Genomic DNA, 21,240 nt, shown 5'->3' on the forward strand with positions numbered 1-21,240 from the left:
AACCGGAGCACCCGGAGGAAACCCACGCACACACGGGGAGGACGTGCAGACTCCGCACAGACAGTGACCCAAGCTGGAATCGAACCTGGGACCCTGGAGCTGTGAAGCAATTGTTCTATCCACAAGGCTACCGTGCTGCCTGTAAATAAATAGTTGAAGTTCGGCAATGCCAGCCCCCCTTCTCCTCTGCTCCTTTTAAGCATTGCCCTCTTCACCCGTGGGGACATCCCTGCCCATACAAATCCCAGAATAATTTTATTCAGTTTCTTAATGAAGGACCGGAAATAAAGATGGAGAGACACTGAAAAACAAACATGAACCACGGGAGAATCGTCATTTTAACAGTCTGCACCCTCCCTGCCAATGACAGCGGGAGCGCACCCCACCTCTGGACCTCCTCCCTCACTCGTTCCACCAGTCGGGACAGGTTGAGCTTATGCAACCAACCCCAGTCCCGTGCCAACTGAATCCCCAAATATCGGAAACCCTCTCCCACCACCCTGAACGGTTGCCATAATACCGTTCATCCCACCATTGGGTCCGATACATATAACAGCAGATCATCCGTGTATAACGAGACTCTGGTTCCACTCTCCCCCGGACCAGCCCTTTCCAGCCCCTAGAAGCTCTGTGCAATTGCCAGCGGCTCTATGGCCAGCGGAAACAGCAGTGGGGAGAGAGGGCAGCCCTGTCTTGTCCCATGTTGCAGTCTAAAGTAACCCGATGTCGTCTTGTTCATCCTTACACTCGCCTCCGGGGCCTGATACAATAGCCTAACCCAGTCGATGAACCCCGCCCCGAACCCGAACCGTCCTACTACCTCCCACAGATAATCCCACTCGACCCGGTCAAAAGCCTTTTCAGCATTCATGGCTACCACTATCTCTACCTCCCTACTCTCCGGGGGCATCATAATCACGTTGAGCAGCTTTCTTAGGTTGGCCACCAGCTGCCTCCCCTTTACAAACCCGGTTTGGTCCTCCACAATTACATCCGGTACACAGTCCTCAATTCTGGTCGCCAAACTCTTGGCCAGTAACTTGGCATCTACGTTGATCAGAGAGGTCGGCCTGTGTGACCCACAAGCCTCCGGGTCCTTATCCCGTTTCAAAATGAGCGAGATGGTGGCCTGCGACATCGTCGGGGGTAAACTCCCTCTGTCTCTTGCCTCGTTAAAGACCCTGACCAGCACCGGCCCCACTATCCCGGCAAATCTTTTGTAAAACTCCACCGGATACCCGTCCAGCACCAGGGCTTTACCCGGCTGCATGACCCTCAGGCCCCCCAATACCTCTTCAATCCTGACCAGGGCCCCCAGTCCATCCACCAACCCCTCCCCACTCTTGGGAAGGTCAGTCCGTCCAGGAATCGCCTCATCCCCCCAGGTCCCCCGGGTGGTTCCGAAGTGTACAGCTTCCTATAAAAGTCCCTGAAGACCTTGTTCAGCCCTGCCGGGTCACCCACTAGATTACCTTCCCCATCCACAACCCTCCCTACTTCCATGGCCGCTTCCCTCTTCCTCAGTTGCTGCGCAAGCATTCTACTGGCCTTCTCCCCATGCTCATAAATCGCACCTTTTACCATTAACACACTGCATATTTAACACAAATCTAATTTATTTGACTTTTAGCCAGAATATTAGCCCCTGTAAATGGGCTGGAGTTTGTTATCAGCAGAAAGAGACCCAAATGAATATGGTTCAGTCCTGAATGTGAGAAACAGCAAAATCCAATCACTGTCATTACTTGTGGCCTCGTTGGTGTCTCAGCAGGGAGGATGACTGAGTGAATCCCTTCCCACACTGAGAGCAGGCAAATGGCCTCTCCCCAGTGTGAGTTCGCTGATGTTCAGTGAGGTCAGATGATCGTCTGAAGCCAGTCCCGCAGTGAGAGCACCTGAAAGGTCTCTCGTCAGTGTGAACACGTTGATGGTACATCAGTTCCCCAGAACTTTTATAGCACTTCCCGCAGTCTGGACATTGAAACGGTCTCTCATCAGTGTGAACTCGCTGGTGATTCAGCAGGTGGGATAACTGAGTGAATCTCTTCCCACACTTGGAGCAGGTGAATGGTCTCTCCCCAGTGTGAACTCGCTGATGGACAGTGAGGTGAGATGAGTGTCTGAACCCAGTCCCACAATCAGAGCACCTAAACGGTTTCACATCAGTGTGAACACGTTGATGGCACATCAGATTCCCAGAACTTTTGTAGCACTTCCCGCAGTCTGGACATTGAAACGGTCTCTCCCCAGTGTGAACTCGCTGGTGTCTCTGCAGGTCGGATGACTGAATGAATCCCTTCCCACACTTGGAGCAGGTGAACGGTCTCTCCCCAGTGTGAACTTGCTGGTGACTCCGCAGGGCTGTTAAATGAGTGAATCCCTTCCCACACTTGGAGCAGGTGAATGGTCTCTCCCCAGTGTGACTGCGTCGATGAGTTTCCAGCTGGGATGGGGAAGTGAATCCTTTCCCACAGTCCGCACATTTCCACGGTTTCTCCTCAGTGTGACTGCATTTGTGGCTTGTGAGGCCTGATGATAGAGCGAATCCTTGTCCACACACACAACACGTGTATGGTTTCTCCCCACTGTGAACAATGTTTTTTCCTTCCATGTTCAAAGTACGTTGATATTCAGGATTCGATAAACTGAGGAGTCTGGTGCTTGGTTTGAGTTTCCAGACTTTGAATCCGCCCCTTTGAACACCCTGTGAAACGGATTTAAAAACAGAAAATAGAGAGTGAGAGAGAACCCACAAAAACATAAAGGCAGGTTGTGAAATTGAACTGAATGAATCTGGTCACTTGTGGGGCCGACACTTGGAAAAAGTGACCATGAAAATGGTTGAATTGTTATAAAACCCAATTGACCTCTTTGGGAGGAGAAAGAGGTGAAGAGGGATTTTGTATATCTACAAGACATATTAAGAGAGCAGTTGGCAAAGCAAATTCGATCTGAGCATCATCAAGAGTAATATTGATACTGAAACTATGCTTCTGGTGGCACATGGATTAGCACTGCTGCCTCACAGCTCCAGGGACCTGGGTTCAATTCCGGCCTTGGTGACTGTGTGTGTGGAGTTTGCACTTTCTCCCAGTGTCTGCGTGGGTTTCCTCCCACAGTCCAAAGACGGGCAAGTTAGGTGGATTGGCCTTGATAAATTGCCGCTTAGTGTCCAGGGATGTGCAGGTTAGGTGGGGCTATGGGGTTACAAGGATAGGGTAGGGGTGTGGGCCTAGGCAAGGTGCCCTTTCAGAGAATCGTTGCAGACTTGATGGGGCGAATGGCCTCCTTCTGCACTGTAGGAATTCTATGGTTCTAATTCTATTCTATGAATCTTTATAAAGCTCTGGTCACCACTCTTCAGGAAGAATGTGAAGGTTCTTGGAGAAGGTGCAGAGGAGATTTACCAGAATGGTTCCAGCAAAGGAGGTTGAGGGGAGATTTGATCGAGGGCCACAACATTATGCCAGATTTCCATCAGGTGGACAATGGACAAAGAAACTCTGTTTCCATTCACTGATCGTACAAGCAGTCGGGACACAGATTTAAAGTTTTGGGTAAAACCTGGATTGAACTATATAAGATCCTGAGGGGTTTTGACAGGGTGAATGTGGAGAGGATGTTTCCTCTTGTGGGAGAATCGCGAACGAGGGCTTCACTGTTGCAAAATAAGGGGTCACCCATTTCAGATGGAGATGAGGATTTTTTATTCTCTTGAGGGCTGTAAGACTTTGGAACTCACGTCCTTAAAAGGCAGTGGAAGCAGAGTCCTTGAATATTTTTAAGGCAGAGCTGGATAGATTCTTGATGAGCAAGGGGGTGAAAGGTCATCAGGGGTAGGCAGGAATGTGGAGTTGAGGTTAGAATGAGATCAGCCGCAATCTTATTGAATGCTGAGCAGGCTCGAGGGGCCGAGTGGCCTGTTCCTAGTTTGTGTGTAAAAGGTACAGGAGATATGAGGTGTCTGAGATGTATGTTTTTACACAGCGAGCGGCAATGACCTGAAACTTGCTGCCTATGAGGGAGTTTGAAAATAGACACAATGAACGATTTGATTTCAAAAGGAAAGTGGATAGACATCTGAGGGAAATAAACCTACGAGGATACAGGGATAGAGCAGGAGAATGGGACTGACTGGATTGCTCCAGAGAGCTAGCAGGACAGTGATTGACCGTCAGCTAAACAACCTTTATCCCATTTTCAATATTTTTATATCCGCTGAAGAGAAATGTTCAAAGGGGCTGGTTTAGCTCACTGGGCTAAATCGCTGGCTTTTAAAGCAGACCAAGGCAGGCCAGCAGCACGGTTCAATTCCCGTACCAGCCTCCCCGAACAGGCGCCGGAATGTGGCGACTAGGGGCTTTTCACAGTAACTTCATTGAAGCCTACTCGTGACAATAAGCGATTTTCAATTTTCATTTCAAGAAAATTACAAAAAAAACCTTTTCTCTGGAAAAGGGAATGAAGGATGACCTGATCCTGTAAGATTATGAAAAGGTTTGATATGATAGACAAGTGGAAAATGTTTCCACTGGATAAGAATAAATAGAAGTTAGTCATTAGTTAATCGAATGTGCAGTTCAAGAGCAGTTCAGACGGATTTCACTCATACATTTCACGTGAGCAAAGAGATTTCCTCAGTTTTCCCACTGGCTAACACTCCAGCTTTAAATGCCCAGGCCATTTGATCCGATTTCAGCACATTGTTATTGACGAGGGGCAGTTTAACTGTTCTGTCCAGGAAGACAAAAATCACTGTTCACCTGAACCTGCTCAGACCCCAACACGTTAACAACTCCCTGATCATGTTTGGTCTGTTGTCAATCACACCCAGGACAGACCTGTGGTGGACGGCCTGTACTATTTAGTTGCTTTATTAATTTATGTAATAAATTTCTTACCTTGGCCAAATGGTACCAATCGTAATCGGTTGGCAAAGCATAGTTTCTATCTGCAATATCGATTTCAATGGCTGGGGTATTACTCATCATGCATAGCAGCTGAGAATGTGCTCTATCCACATTACAGATGGTCCTCGCACATGCACAGAGTCCGGCTGTGCCCGGCGCATGCGCTGTTCAGGTTGTCGCTGACGGTGCGAGGGGCGGGATATAAACAATTGAGCGACTTTCAGGATTGGAGCCGGTGGGTGGCCGGGGAGCGATAGAAGCTGCGGAGTGAGCTGGGAGGTTTCATAAATACCCCGTGGAGGCTTCAACTCCCGAGGAAAATGTTAACGGTCCCGTCTTAAACAGCACCGAACAGAGTGAGAGCTGAGCGGTGACAGGCCCGGGTTACCGGTCGCCATCTTTACAGAGGACAAGGTGCCGCAGGCACATGCGCTGCGAGCCTGGACCGGATGCCAACTACATAAGAACATAAGAAATAGGAACAGGAGTAGGCCATCTGGCCCCTCGAGCCTGCTCCGCCATTTAATGAGATCATGGCTGATCTTTGTGGACTCAGCTCCACTCTCCGGCCCGTACACCATATCCCCGAATCCCGTTATTCTTTAGAAAGGCATCTATCTTTTTCTTAAAAACGTTTAAAGAAGGAGCCTCAACTGCTTCACTGAGCAAGGAATTCCAGAGATTCACAACCCTTTGGATGAAGAAGCTCCTCCTGCACTCCGTCCTAAATCTACTTCCCCTTATTTTGAGGCTATGCCCCCTAGTTCTGCTTTCCCCGACCAGTGGAAACAACCTGCCCGCATCTATCCTATCTATTCCCTTCATAGTTTTATATGTCTCAATAAGATCCCCCCGCATCCTTCTAAACTCCAATGAGTACAGTCCCAGTCTACTCAACCTCTCGTCATAATCTAATCCCCTCAACTCTGGGATCAACCTAGTGACTCTCCTCTGCACTCCCTCCAGTGCCAATATGTCCTTTCTCAGGTAAGGAGACCAAAACTGAACACAATACTCCAGATGCGGCCTCACCAACACCCTATACAATTGCAGCATAACCTCACTAGTCTTGAACTCCATCCCTCTAGCAATGAAAGACAAAACTCGATTAGCCTTCTTAATCACCTGTTGCACCTGCACACCAACTTTTTGCGACTCGTGCACCAGCACACCCAGGTCCCTCTGCACAGCAGCATGTTTTAACATCTTACCGTTTAAATAATAATCCATTCTGCTGTTATTCCTCCCAAAATGGATAGCCTCACACTTGGCAACATTGAATTACATCTGCCAGACCCTAGCCCATTCACCTAACCTATCCAAATCATTCTGCAGACTTCCGGTATCCTCTGCCCTTTTTGCTTTACCACTCATCTTAGTGTCGTCTGCAAACTTTGACACATTGCACTTGGTCCCCAACTCCAAATCGTCTATGTAAATTGTGAACAACTGCGGGCCCAACACTGATCCTTGAGGGACCCCACTAGTTACAGGTTGCCAACCAGAGAAACACCCATTTATCCCCACTCTCTGCTTTCTGTTAGTTAACCAATCCTCTACCCATGCTACCACTTTACCCTCAATGCCATGCATCTTTAGTTTATGCAGCACCCTTTTGTGTGGCACCTTGTCAAAAGCTTTCTGGAAATCCAGATATACCACATCCATTGGCTCCCCGTTATCTACTGCACTGGTAACGTCCTCAAAAAACTCTACCAAATTAGTCAGACACAACCTACCCTTTGTGAACCCATGCTGCGTCTGCCCAATGGGACAATTTCCCTCCAGGTGCCCCACTATTTCCCCCTTAATGATAGATTCCAGCATTTTCCCTACAACCGAAGTTAAGCTTACCGGCCTATAATTACCCGCTTTCTGCCGACCTCCTTTTTTAAACAGTGGTGTCACGTTTGCTACTTTCAAATCCTCTGGGACCACCCCAGAGTCTAGTGAATTTTGATAAATTATCACTAGTGCGTTTACAATTTCCCTAGCCATCTCTTTTAACACTCTGGGATGCATCCCATCAGGGCCAGGAGACTTGTCTACCTTTAGCCCCATTAGCTTGCCCAATACTGCCTCCTTAGTGATTACAATCATCTCAAGGGCCTCACCTATCATATCCTTATTTCCATCAGTCACTGACATGTTATTTGTGTCCTCCACTGTGTAAAAACCTGTTCAACTCCTCAGCCATTTCCCCATCTCCTATTATTAAATCTCCCTTCTCATCTTCCAAAGGACCAATATTTACCTTAGCTACTCTTTTTTGTCTTATATATGTGTAGAAGCTTTTACTATCTGCTTTTATGTTCTGAGCCAGTTTACTTTCATAGTCTACCTTACTCTTCTTTATGGCTTTTTTAGTAGCTTTCTGTTGTCCCCTAAAGACTTCCCAGTCCTCCAGTCTCCCACTAATGTTTGCCACTTTGTATGTTTTTTCCTTCAATTTGATACTCTCCCTCATCTCCTTAGATATCCACGGTCGATTTTTCCCCTTTCTACCGTCTTTCTTTTTTGTCGGGATGAACCTTTTCTGAACACTGTGAAAGATCGCTCGGAAGGTTCTCCACTGTTCCTCAACTGCTTCACCATGAAGTCTTTGCTCCCAATCTACCTTAGCTAGTTCTTCTCTCATCCCATTGTAATCGCCTTTGTTTAAGCACAAAACACTAGTGTTTGATTTTACCTTGTCATCCTCCAACTCTATTTTAAATTCCACCATATTGTGGTCACTCCTTCCAAGAGGATCCCGAACTATGAGATCATTAATCAATCCTGCCTCATTACACAGGACCAGATCTTGGACCGCTTGTTCCCTTGTAGGTTCCATTACATACTGTTCCAGGAAATTATCCTGGGCACATTCTATAAACTCCTCCTCAAGGCTGCCTTTACCAACCTGGTTAAACCAATCGATATGCAGATTAAAATCTCCCATGATAACCGCTGTACCATTTCTACATGCATCCGTTATTTCTTTGCTTATTGCCTGCCCTACCATCCTGTTAGTGGCCTATAGACTACTCCTATCAGTGACCTTTTCGCCTTACTATTCCTGATTTCCACCCAAATTGATTCAACCTTGTCCTCCATAGCACCAATATCATCCCTTACTATTGCCCGGATGCCATCCTTAAACAACAAAGCTACACCACCGCCCTTACCGTCCATTCTATCCTTTCGTATAGTCTGATACCCTTGGATATTTAACTCCCAGTCGTGACCATCTTTTAACCATGTTTCAGTAATGGCCACTAAATCATAGTCATTCACGATGATTTGCGCCATCAACTCATTTACCTTATTTCGTATACTACCAGCATTCAGGTAAAGTACACTTATGCTGTTTTTTATGTCTTTGTTATGAATCCTAACACCTTGATCAGTAACTTTTCGCAATTTATTTTTCCTCTTACCCTTTCTCCTAATTTTCCTTGTCTTTGAACCCATATCTCTACATAATAACCTGTCACGTAACCTGCTGCCTTGATCTCCATTAACCATTATACTGTTCATAGCTTTACACTTCCCTTCCCCCCAACTTGCTAGTTTAAAGTCCTTGTGACCAACCTATTTATCCTATTCACTAGAACACTGGTCCCAGAATGGTTCAGGTGAAGACTGTCCCAACGGTACTGGTCCCTCCTGCCCCAGTACTGATGCCAATGCCCCATGAAATGGAATCCCTCTTTCCCGCACCACTCCTTTAGCCACGTGTTAACTTCTCTAATTTTCTCAACCTATGCCAATTGGCACGTGGCACGGGTAGTAATCCAGAGATTATAACCCTGGAGGACCTGCTCTTTAATGTAGTCCCTAGTGTTTGATAATCCCCAAACAGGTCCTCTTTCCTAGTCTTACCTATGTTGTTACTCCCAACGTGGACCACAACAACTGGATCCTCCACCTCCCTCTCCAAAATCCTTTCAAGCCGATCAGAGATGTCCCTCACCCTGGCACCGGGCAGGCAACATACCATGTGGGACTCTCGATCTGGCTTACAAAGGATGCCATCAATCCCCCTAATTATAGAATCCCCTACAACTACCACTTGTCTTTTTCCTCCCCCCTCTTGAATGGCTTCCTGTACCACGGTGCAGTGGTCAGTCAACGCATCCTCCCTACAGCCCTCTTCCTCATCCACACAGGGAGCAAGTACCTCATACCTGTTGGACAAGGTCAAGGGCTGAGGCTCCTCAACTCCTAAACTCAGGATCCCCCTACCTGCCTCCCTTGCAGTCACACCACTCTGTCCCTGACCACTGTCCGAATTAACAGAACTTATTCTACCGGGTGTGACTGCCTCCTGAAACAAAGCGTCCAGGTAATGTTCCCCCTCCCTGATGTGCCGCAGTGTGTGCAGCTCGGTCTCCAGCTCATCAATTCTGAGCCAAAATTCCTCGAGCAGCCAACACTTGCTGCAGATGTGGTCACTGACGGTCTCAATGGGATCCACCAGTTCCATCATCATACAGCAACAGCACATCACCTGTCCAGCCACATTCAACTAGTTAATTAATTTAAATATATATTTTTAAAATTTTCTTTATAGAACCTCAAGGATAAACAAGAACACCAACCAAAACACAGCCCTCTCTCGCCACTCACCTAAACTCAGTCACTCACCTAAACTCAGATGCACTCTGTTCCAATCAGCACTCCGTGACTAAAGGCACTCCTGCCACACCTTTTGTGTACTCACCTCTCCCAGCACTGTCCCGGCTCTCTCCTCCCGCGCTTTTTAAATCTCCCGGCTCTCTCTTCCGGCGCTGTTTTGCTGTCCCGGCTCTCTCTGCTCCCGCGCTGTTTTCGCTCTCCTGGATTGAATGGAGTCTCCAGGATTTGATTTGATTCATTTGTGGGAGTCACTGGCTGGGCCAACATTTATTGCCCATCCCTAATGTTCCTTAAACCGAGTGGCTTGCTCGGCCATCTCGGAGGGCATTAAAAGAGTCGACCATATTGCTGTGGTTTGGAATCGTGTCGGGCAGATCAGGTAAGGATGGCAGATTTTCTTTTCTGTTCATTCACGGGATGTGGGTGTCGCTGGCTGGGCCAGCATTCACTGCCCAGCCCTAATTGCCCTTGAACTGAGGGCATCTCAGAGAGCATTTTAAGAGTCAACCGGCTGACTGGATCTGGATCTGGAGTCACATGTAGGCCGACCAGGTAAGGATAGGTTTCCTTCACTGAAGGACAGGAGTGAACCAGATGGGTCTTTGCAACAATCGGCAATTGTTTCATGGTCATCAGTAAACTTTCAACGAGTTCAAATTTCACCTTCTGCCTTGGTGAGATTCATGGGTCGTTACAATAATCGACAATGATCATAGAATTTACGGTGCTGAAGGAGGCCATTGGCCCCATTAGGTCTGCAAAGTATTGAATTCAAATATTACCTTCTGCCTTAGTGAGCGTCAAAGCTCGGAAATCATTAGGACAATGCTGCCTGAAATGATGGCAGAAACCCTCATAACATTTAAAAAGTATTCAGACAGACATTTGAATTGATGTAACTTAAAAAGCTACAGACCACAATCTGGAAATTGAGATTAGGCTGAATACCTACTTTGTAGCCACGATGAGCTGAATGACATGCAACAGAAACAACAAACTTTAACAAAATCTGGGATAGTAACTCTCACTGCAAACAAGGTCAGCAGTTTGCCCAGTTTACCTGCCAAGTATGCTAATGCGGTAGTTTTAAAATTTACCTGCATACGTAAGAGTACTGTGGTGAACCACTGTGTATACATATATTAGGGGATGTAAGGTAGGACCTGCACTACAGGTTCGCCGGTAGCCTCTGCCGGCTGGCTCCATCCACTAGGAGCTGTATAAATATGCGTGTCCTCCATTGATCTGCCATTTTGCCAGCTGCAGTAGGAGGCCACACATCTGACTGCAATAAAGCCACAGTTGTACCCAATCTGAGTCTTTGTGCAATTGATCGCGCATCAATTTATTGCAGTCAGGTTTTCAACAAAATGGATATCAAAATCAAACCAGATCGCCTGCAGCTGGATCTGCACTCGCCCGACGCCAGAAAGGACTTTACTCACTGGCTAGCTTGTTTTGAGGCTTACATCAACGCTGTGATCCCGACGCCAATGGAGGCTCAGAAGATAAACGTCTTGTATTCTAGGTTGAGCTCCAGCGTGTTCCCGTTGATCCAGGACGCCTCGGGTTATGCGGAAGCGATGGCGCTCCTAAAAGAACACTATGCGCAGAAAACCAACACGCTCTTTGCCAGGCACGTACTCCCCACTCGTTCTCAACTCCTGGTGCGTCCATCGAAGACTTCTGGTGGGCCCTAATCCCACTCGTCCAGGACCGTGACTGTCAGGCTGTTACGGCTGCTGAACATGCTAATCTCCTCATGCGCGATACTTTCGTAACAGGGATTGCGTCGGACCGCATCCGAGAACGACTGCTGGAAGGGGCCATGCTTGACCAAGCGGAGATGAAAACGTTAGCGCTCTCCATGACGGTCGCATCCCGTAATGTCTAGGCATACCCCCCTCGCCACGCGACCTACCGTCCTACCCCTCGTGGACCCCGCAAACAACCCCCCCAGCTGGGGCCCAGCCTAGCCAATCCGCCTAGCCGCATGCCGATCCACACACCCAGGGGGTCCCCGCTGCTACATCTGTGGTCAACAGAAGCCCCCCCCGCCAACTCTGCCGGGCCCCCACCTCCACTTGCAAGTCCTGTAGTAAAAAGGGCCACTTCACAGCTGTGTGCCAGGCCCACGCAGTCACCGCTTTCGTGCCCGCTATCGCCCCCTCCCCCTGCCAAATGCACAATGGGCGCCGCCATCTTCTCCTCCCGGGGCCATTTGTGGGCAGTCGGTGCCGCTATCTTCCCCCCCTCAGTCCACATGCGGCCATGGGCACCGCCATCTTGCCCAGCACCACCAACGTGCGTCCCATGGGTGCCGCCATCTTGTCCCGCCCTGTAATGTGCGCCGCATAGGCGCCGCTATTTTGTTCCCCACAGGACCTCCGGACATCCCACAATCTGGGTCGCTGACACTCTCCATCCAAAACATCTGATGACCACCCGCAGCTCACCTCGATGACGCTGGACCAATCTCGTCCACACAACCGGGCCACCGCTTCGACAACGGTGAAAATCAACGGCCACGTGACCTCTTGCCTGCTTGACTCCGGGAGCACCGAAAGCTTCATACACCCGGATACGGTAAGGCGCTGCTTCCTTGCGGTCCAACCCGCCAATCAAAGGATCTCCCTGGCCTCCGGATACCACTCCGTCCCGATCCGAGAGTTTTGTATGGTCACTCTCACTGTTCAGGGCATAGAATTCAGCGGTTTCCTTCTCTACGTCCTTGCTAATCTCTGCGCTGCACTATTGCTGGGCCTGGATTTTCAGTGCAATCTCCAGAGCCTCACCATTACATTCGGCGGGCCCCTACCTCCACTCACCGTTTGCGGTCTTGCGACCCTCAAGGTTAACCCCCCCTCCCACTTTGCCAATCTAACTGCGGATTGCAAGCCCGTTGCCACCAGGAGCAGACGGTACAGCACTCAGGACAAGGCCTTCATCAGGTCCAAGGTCCAGCGGCTGCTTCGGGAAGGCATCATCGAGGCCAGCAACAGCCCCTGGAGAGCCCAAGTGGTAGTAGTAAAAACTGGGGCGAAACACAGAATGGTCGTGGACTACAGCCAGACCATCAATCGGTACACGCAGCTCAATGCGTGCCGCCTCCCACGCATATCTGATATGGTCAATCAGATTGCGCAGTACCGGGTCGTCTCAACAATTGACTTGAAATCCGCCTACCACCAGCTCCCCATCCTGAAATCGGACCGTACGTATACTGCCTTAGAGGCGGACGGTCGGCTTTATCACTTTCTTTGGGTTCCTTTCGGCGTCACTAACAGGGTCTCGGTCTTCCAAAGGGAGATGGACCAAATGGTCGACCAGTACGGTTTGCGGGCCACATTTCCGTACTTAGATAATGTCACCATCTGCGGCCATGATCAGCAGGACCACGAGGCCAACCTTGCTAAATTCCTCCGCACCGCCACTCTTCTCAACATTACGTATAATAAAGAGAAGTGTGTGTTCAGCACGACCCGCTTAGCCATCCTCGGCTATGTAGTCCAAATTGGACTTCTGGGACCTGACCCCCGAACGCATGCGCCCCCTCATGGAGCTCCCCCTCCCCCACTGCCCCAAGGCACTCAAACGCTGCCTGGTGCTATTTTCCTACTACACCCAGTGGGTCCCAAACTATGCAGACAAGGCCCGCCCATTCATACAGTCCACTCAATTTCCCCTCGCGGCCGAGGCACAACATGCCTTTGCCCGTATCAAAGCTGACATAGCCACGGCCGGGATGCATGCAGTGGACGAGGCACTGCCCTTTCAAGTAGAAAGCGACGCTTCAGATGTCGTCCTTGCCGCCACTCTAAATCAGGTAGGCAGACCCATGGCATTCTTTTACTGCACCCTTCATGCCTCTGAAATTCGGCACTCATCTGTCGAAAAGGAGGCACAAGCTATCGTTGAAGCTGTGCGCCATTGGAGGCATTACCTGGCCGGCAGGAGATTCACTCGTCTCACTGACCAATGGTCGGTAGCCTTCATGTTTAACAACACGCAGCGGGACAAGATCAAAAATGATAAAATCTTACGGTGGAGAATCGAGCTCTCCACCTATAATTACGAGATTTTGTGTCACCCCGGCAAACTCAACGAACCCCCAGATGCCCTCTCCCGAGGTACATGTGCCAGCGCACAAGTAGACCAACTCCGGGCCCTGCATGACAGCCTTTGTCACCTTGGGGGGGGGGGGGTCACATGGTTGTACCACCTCGTCAAGGCCTGCAATCTGCCCTACTCCATCGAGGAAGTACGGACAGTAACCAGGGAATGCCAGGTTTGTGAGGAGTGCAAGGCGCACTTCTACCAGCTGGACCGTGCGCGCCTGGTGAAGCCTTCCCGCCCCTTTGAACGCCTCAGTGTGGATTTCAAAGGGCCCCTCCCCTCCACCTACCGTAACACGTACATTCTCAGTGTGGTCGATGAATACGCCAGATTCCCCTTCACCATCCCATGCCCGATATGACGTCTGCCACCGTCATAAAGGCCCTCAACACCATTTTTGCTCTGTTCGGTTTCCCCGCCTACATCCACAGTGATAGGGGATCCTCATTCATGAGTGATGAGCTGCGTCAGTTCCTGCTCAGCAGGGGTATTGCCTCCAGAAGGTCGACCAGCCACAACCCCCGGGGTAACGGCCAAGTAGAAAGGGAGAATGGGACGGTTTGGAGGGCCGTCCAGCTGGCCCTAGGGTCCAGGAACATCCCAGCCTCTCGTTGGCAGGAGGTCCTTCCTGAAGCACTACACTCCATCCGGTCACTACTGTGCACCGCCACAAATAACACACACCATGAACGTGTTTTTACCTTCCCCAGGAAGTCCACATCTGGGGTGTCGCTCCCGACTTGGCTCGCAGCTCCAGGACCGGTCCTGCTCCGTAGGCACATCCGACTCTACAAGGCGGACCCCTTGGTGGACAGGGTACACTTGCTCCACACCAACCCTCAGTATGCCTACGTGGAGTTCCCCGACGGCCGCCAAGATACTGTCTCCCTCAGGGACCTGGCACCATCAGGTTCCACCCCAGCACACTCCCCCGCCCATGCGCCTCCCTCCCCTCTCCCGGCGCTACCAACATTAACCCCACCAGACCCATCCCCCCCCCCCCCCCCCCTCCCCCCCCTGCCCACACAAGTGGATGAAGAAGATGTTGGCACGCTCCCGGGGTCATCCGACTACTGGCCAGCACCAGCACCGACATCGGCGCCACCGTTACGTCGCTCGCAGCGAATTGTCAAAGCACCGGATCAACTGAACCTCTGACGGCTCCGGACCGTTAAAATGGACATTTTTTTCCTTTCCCACTCATATTATAAGACACTGTACATAATTTGCAACGTTGTATATAGTTCCACACCACCCCGCCGGACTCATTTTTAAAGGGAGTGAATGTGGTGAACCACTGTGTACACCTGTATTAGGGGATGTAAGGTAGGACCTGCACTACTGGTTCGCCGGTAGCCACTGCCGACTGGCTCCGCCCACGAGGAGCTGTATAAATATGCGTGACCTCCATTGATCTGCCATTTTGCCAGCTGCAGTAGGAGGCCACACATCTGACTGCAAAAATGCCACAGTTGTATCCAATCTGAGTCTTTGTGCAATTGATCGCGCATCAAGTACAACAACAAATTATTTAATTACACCGATCACATTGGGGAAGTTAGCCTCAAATTTAACCCGGAATGGTCATTAAAAATTTCCCAGTCACTCTGATATCTGAAATCTTTATCCACGGACAGAACAGACAAACCATTTTACCTCCCAATGATATTCAGGTCCTGATGATCCGAGTAACTCAGTCAGACGATGATGTGATGTTTGGTTTGAAGTTCCCGTTAGTAAATCCTCCTCTTTCGAAAGGGGTTTCCAAAGGAATTTCACTCTCAGTCCAGGCGAGAAATTCACAATATTCTCTCTTCCGGCTTCCGGGTCCTGGACGGCCGCGCATGCGCCCTGTTGCACCTGAGAAAGATGGCGGCCGCGCAGGCGCCCTGTGGCATAGCACCCACAAAACAGATGACAGCCGTCAACTGGGGCCGATCAGAGAGAAAAACACCGATGCGGCCTCTCCATTCGGGACATACACCGAATTGTATCAAAAGTACCGGAACTAATATATCACCCTGAGGAACGTAAGGAAATAATGGCGGATAAGGCTACCCAGAATGCCGGGCGCGGATGAAAACGCCCTATGTTGGTCACAGGAGTCAGAACGCGCAGGCGTCAGAATGTCCCGCCTCCGGAAGTCGCCTTTCTGTGTGGAGCATGCGCGGTGCTGCTCCGGGCTGAGCGCAGCCGCAGTGAGAGTGAGTGCGGCTCCCAGAGGCTGAATGAGAGCCGCCGCGAGCGGGGACAATGGTGAGAATCCAAACCCCCCAATAAGACCCATTGGTTTTATTGTCAGTCTGCAGACAGGAGCTGGAGAACTGAACCCAGGCAGAGGAGAGGGAGGGAGAAAACTGGGAGTGGAGGAAAGAAATGGTGCAGATTGTGAGATGGGTTTGGATTTCAGCCCAGGGAGGAGGGAGAGTGTGTGGGACGGGGATTTACAGCTTTGGGGGAGCAAGAGAGGAAAAAATGTTCCAGAGAAACTAGAATTCGCTGTTCAGAATTTCTATCCTGGACTGACAGTGATGGCTTTTGCAAACTACTTTTACAGGATATTGGAAGTGGAGGATTGGCCACAGAAAACTCAAAACCAAACATCACATCGAGATCTGACAGCCACTCGATTCATCAGGAGTTGAATATCATCAGGCTTTGAAACTGGAAGGAGAAATGTTTGTCTCTTCCGTTTAAGGAAAAAAAATGTCAATGATCAGTGTGACTGGAAAAGCACCGAGACACACACAACACACACTCGAATGAGAGTGTTTCATTGCACTGACTGGAAAGAGCTTGAACTAGTTACACAGCCTGAAAGAAAATCACCATTCACAGCAGGGAAAAACTATACTCCTGTTGCGTGTGTCGACAAGGCTTTAAGCAGGAGAGACATAAAGACCCCTCACAATGGAGAAACCCTGGAAATGTGCAGACTGTGGGAGGGGTTTCAGTTACCATCACAACTGGAGGTTCATCGGCACAGTCACACTGGGGAGAGACTTTTCACCTGCTCCATTTGTGGGAGGGATTCACCCATTCATACAACCTTCACACACACCAGCGAGTTCACATTGAGGAGAGGCCATTCACCTGCCCTGTGTGTGGGAAGGGATTTGCTTGATCATCCCACATTGTGACACACCAACTTGTTCATACTGATAAGAGACCGTTTACATATCCTAACTGTGAAAAGAGTTTTAAATGTAAAAAGGATCTGCTGACACATCAACGTAGTCACACTGGGGAGAGACCGTTCACCTGCTTAGTGTGTGGGAAAGGATTCATTCAGTCATCCCACCTGCAGACACATCAACGTGTTCACTCTGATAACAAACATTTTAACTGTCCTGACTGAGAAGAGCTTTAACAAAAAGGATTTACCAACACACCAATATGCTCACACTGGGGAGAGACCATTCACCTGCTCTGTGTGTGGGAAAGGATTCAGCCATCCATATGCCCTACTGAACTACCAGAGAATTCACACCGGGGCGAAGCCATTCACCTGCTCTGATTGTGGGAAAGGATTCATTAATTCATCCAACCTTCTGATACACCAGCAACTTCATACAGGGGACAGACCGTTCACCTGCTCTGAATGTGGGAAGGGATTCACACGTTCATACAACCTTCTGACACATCAGCAGGTTCACAGTGAGCAGACCGTTCACCTGCTCAGTGTGTGGGAAGGGATTCACTCGTTCCTCCTACCTATTGAATCATCAGCGAGTTCACACTGGGGAGAGGCCATTCACCTGCTCCATGTGTGGGAAGGGATTCAGTCAGTCATCCAACCTGCTGACACACCAGAGAGTTCACAGTGGAGAGAGGCCATTCACTTGCTCCATATGTGGGAAGGAATTTTCTCATTTATCTTATATTCTGAAACATCATCGAGTTCACACTGGGGAGCGGCTATTCAACTGTAATGTCTGTGGAAAGGGAGTTTACTCACTCATCCCACCTGCTAACACATCAGCGAGTTCACAAGCGACTACAAGGTTTAGATTATACCATTATTGATGCTGTTAATTATGTCCAGGACTGAATAATGTTCACTCTGACTGTCTTAATCTGCTGATGAGGTTTATAAATGTGAAATAAATCAACTTTATTTGAAACGTTGTTGCAGATCTTTCACACCTGAGTGTTTAACATCACCTGTCTGGAGCTCAGAAAGGACAATCTGTGGAAGGATCATACGGCAGGAACAGAACTTCAGCCTGGACACAGTCCTTCAGGGTCACGCTGAGAGGGACAAACAACACTTTGGTCTTTCTCATCTCGTTTCACTGTCAGCAAAGCCCCCGTGTGGGTTATTCCTGAGGCGTGTAAGAAATGTGTCCCAACCGCTCTCTTCCATGTTTCAGAGCTCCTAGAACAGAAGCTCCTTCACAACTGTGTTCAGAGTCAAGAAGAACAATGGTGAATGCTGGAAATGTGCTGTCAGATCTGAGATTGGTGTAAAACTGTGATGTTCCTGATTGAATTTAAAGCAGCTGGTTTAAGTTTCCAGACTGAAAATGTGTTTGTGTGACAGTCACAATGAAATAATTGAATAGAAACCTACTTAACATAGATTGGTTGAAGTCTGCGTTAAAATAGCAGCTGTTAACTGCTGGGATAATTGGACAACAGTTTGATTCCCAGATAATGAAGGAGCTGCAGTGTGTATCCAAGAATTCCCAGTTTTGTTTATGTGTGCTTCCCACATTCTGTCTTTTTAAATAAACCTCAGCCCTGCGGGCCTTTAACAATCAGAAACATAACAGAGTAAGGGCAAAGCTGTGCCCGCCCCTTTAACTGGGAGCTGAACAGTGTCAGAACCCCGGATGTCCCTTTAAGAATAAGTGATGTGTTCAGCTGAAGATTCCTATTGGCTGCTTTCTGGGTGGTCTCCTTATTCTGATTATTCTCAGTGATCCTCAGGTATATGAACCTGCTCTCCTGTCTCTCACACACTGAACATCTCTGTTCTGTTTCAGATTCTGACTTAATCTCTCTCCGCTCTCACACTCACTCATTCCACAGACCTCCTACCTCTCTATCTTTCTCTCAGACATTCACTCCTTTAACATTTCTATTTCACAGAGCGCCTAAACTCACTTAATTTCTCTCTCTGAAGAAGCACAGAACACACTGAACCTCTCCTCCAACATCTCATTTATGGAGACTGAATCTTTTCTCTCTCTACCTCTCACTTTCTCTCTCTCTCTGATCGGCCCCGACTAACTTTACATCTCCAATTTTCTAATAACCCTCATTGAGGAAAATTTAATTTTGGATAATGTCCCCTCATTTCTCCCAGTAATATCCTCAGTCCATCTTCCTGTTCAGTTAATATGTTAAAAATCTAAATAACCTCATATTTTAATGTTTAAAATGGGAATGGAGGTGAATGTAATGCTGGGACTGGCAGCAATATGTGTGGGTGTTCTTGATACTGTCAGAGTGAGTTCACCCTCACAGACAGGAAGACTGTTCATGGTGATAACATGAAACTGACGCCTGCGTTTCATTCTCAGGTAACACAACTTCCTGTTTCTCTGCTGCCAGTTCCAAACCACACATCTCACTTCTGAGCAGAAAATAAATCCAGGGACCACAATCTGGTGAGAACATCTGTCAAGGCGGCCTGTATCTGTCCACAGAGTCAGGGCAGAGTCACACAGATCACATTGTGGTGACATTTACAAATGAGCCGGTTATTTCTATTCAGAGTCTCCATTCCCGGACAGCACCGGCTGTGTCTGTGGATCAGTCACTGAGTTCTTTCTGCTCTTTGTAGCTGGGAACTGATCACCTGCTCCCTTATATTTTATATTATTCTTTCTGTGTTACTTGTTTCCTCTATTTCTCAGCATTTATCTCTCGCCACCTCATCTTTCTGCTGTTTAAAATCTCAGTTTTGTCTCTCCTTTCTCTCTCTCTCTCGGTGTCTGTATGTTCCTATTTAATAGAGGTGTAGAATTTCATGAAGGGGTTGTAATAGATTAAAGAAAGAAAGAAGGAGAAAAACAGTAAATGTTGGAAAAACTCAGCAGTTCTGGCAGCATCGGTATTGAGAGAAAAAGAGTTAACATTTTGTGTCCCTGTGACTCAGAGCAGGAGAAACAGGAATTGTCCCTCTGAGATCAGGGAAGGTGAAGGGGAGATTTAATAGAGGTGTTTAAAATGAGGAAGGATTTGTGATAGTGTCGATGGGGAGAAACTGTTTCCCAAGAGCAGGAGGGTTTGTAACCAGAGGACACAGAGATTTAACATATTTGACAACAGAACCCAAGGGGGTGGTGAGGAGAATTGATTTTACACCGTGATGTGATGTAATGTGGAATTGACACTGACAGGCTGCTGGAAGCAGATTTACAGTAACTTTCAAAGGGAGTTGCACTTGTAGAGTGTAAATTGGCAGTGTTATCGTGAATCAGATGAATTCGACAGTTCACTCAGAATCTCTACAGTGCAAAAGGAGGCCATTCGGCCCATTGAGTTTACACTATGCCTAGGCACAATCCCCCATCCTATCCCTGTAACCCCACCTAACCCACACATTTTTGGACACTGAGGGGAAGTTGATCATGGCCAATCTACCTAAGCTGCAAATCTTTGAATGCTGGTAGGAAACCCATGCAGACACTGGGAGAAAGTGCAAACTCCACACAGACAGTGACCCAAGGCCAGAATTGAAACAGGGTCCATGGTGCCAAGAGGTAGCAATGATGCCCTTTGCGACAGTGTCAATTTCCTCTCATGATGTTTTAACATTTGATCTTTTCAATCACAATGTGTCTCAAAGAGAAGACTGAAACACTGGTTTTAGCTGTCATATATTTTTCCTGTGTGACTGTGCAAATCGAGAACCACTAGAATGATTTCAATTCCTCTACAGATCTCCCTCAGATACCAGAAATCTCTGGAGTTTCCCATTGCTTTCACCTTGGGTAGAACAGCTCTGAATCAGGTGGAGTCAGTCACACGTGCCTCTGTCATGGTGTTTCCATTTTATCACACACCTCCCAGTGACATTGACTATAACACAGAAACATCATATTATCATTGCTACCTTGCATCTTGCCCTCCTACTATTGTCTAATGATAACAGCGACGGAGTGACACACACCGGAATTGGAATAACAGGCAGGTTATTGTCTAATAATAATAGTGACAGAGTTATTATCTGGGACCCTGGATATGGGAAGCAACAGTGCTACCTACTGTGCTACCATGCCGCCCGAGATTGGCCCAGATAGGGTGATATTTCACAGGGTCGGTGCAGATTCGATGGGCCGAATGGCCTCCTTCAGCACTGTAGGGATTCAGCACTGTAGGGAGGAAACCCACGCACACACGGGGAGGATGTGCAGACTCCGCACAGACAGTGACCCAAGCCGGAATCGAACCTGGGACCCTGGAGCTGTGAAGCAATTATGCTATCCACAATGCTACCGTGCTGCCATATGTTCATATATGTTCACTCACACACTGCAGTCTGACTTATTATGGGGAGAGACACAGTGTTTGTTCCTGTCAAAGTGAGTGAATCCGTTGCTGTTTCTCCTCTGGGCCCATCTCCACTATTATTGTCTGATTG

At 48.5% G+C, this 21,240-nt stretch overlaps 1 protein-coding gene and 1 long non-coding RNA gene across 4 annotated transcripts in view; one reads left to right on the forward strand and one right to left on the reverse strand.

Annotated features, from left to right (window-relative positions):
• Positions 1-18,418, forward strand: part of LOC140421615 (uncharacterized) — a 51,624-nt gene extending 33,206 nt beyond the window's left edge. For 2 of the 3 annotated variants that reach the window (XR_011946941.1, XR_011946942.1), the window contains exon 3: positions 17,782-18,418. This is a non-coding gene — a long non-coding RNA (uncharacterized lncRNA). Of the gene's footprint in view, positions 1-15,809; positions 15,903-17,781 lie in introns of those variants that run through there. The other variant, XR_011946943.1, reaches the window with a different exon arrangement.
• LOC140421599 (uncharacterized) lies at positions 1,599-15,473 on the reverse strand. The gene is made up of 2 exons (XM_072506391.1): positions 15,303-15,473; positions 1,599-2,704 (listed from the first exon to the last, which is right to left on the reverse strand). Exon 2 carries the CDS (start codon positions 2,609-2,611, stop codon positions 1,742-1,744), a length of 870 nt encoding a protein of 289 aa, XP_072362492.1. The 5' UTR covers positions 2,612-2,704; positions 15,303-15,473; the 3' UTR covers positions 1,599-1,741.
• Positions 18,419-21,240: the final 2,822 nt, after the last annotated feature.

This window comes from Scyliorhinus torazame, chromosome 5 (assembly GCF_047496885.1).
Source record: "Scyliorhinus torazame isolate Kashiwa2021f chromosome 5, sScyTor2.1, whole genome shotgun sequence".
Lineage (NCBI taxonomy): Eukaryota > Metazoa > Chordata > Chondrichthyes > Carcharhiniformes > Scyliorhinidae > Scyliorhinus > Scyliorhinus torazame.

Bases quoted from the DNA above. Each gene is read 5' to 3' on its own strand.
- LOC140421599 (XM_072506391.1), bottom strand. From the start codon at position 2,611: ATGGAAGGAAAAAACATTGTTCACAGTGGGGAGAAACCATACACGTGT.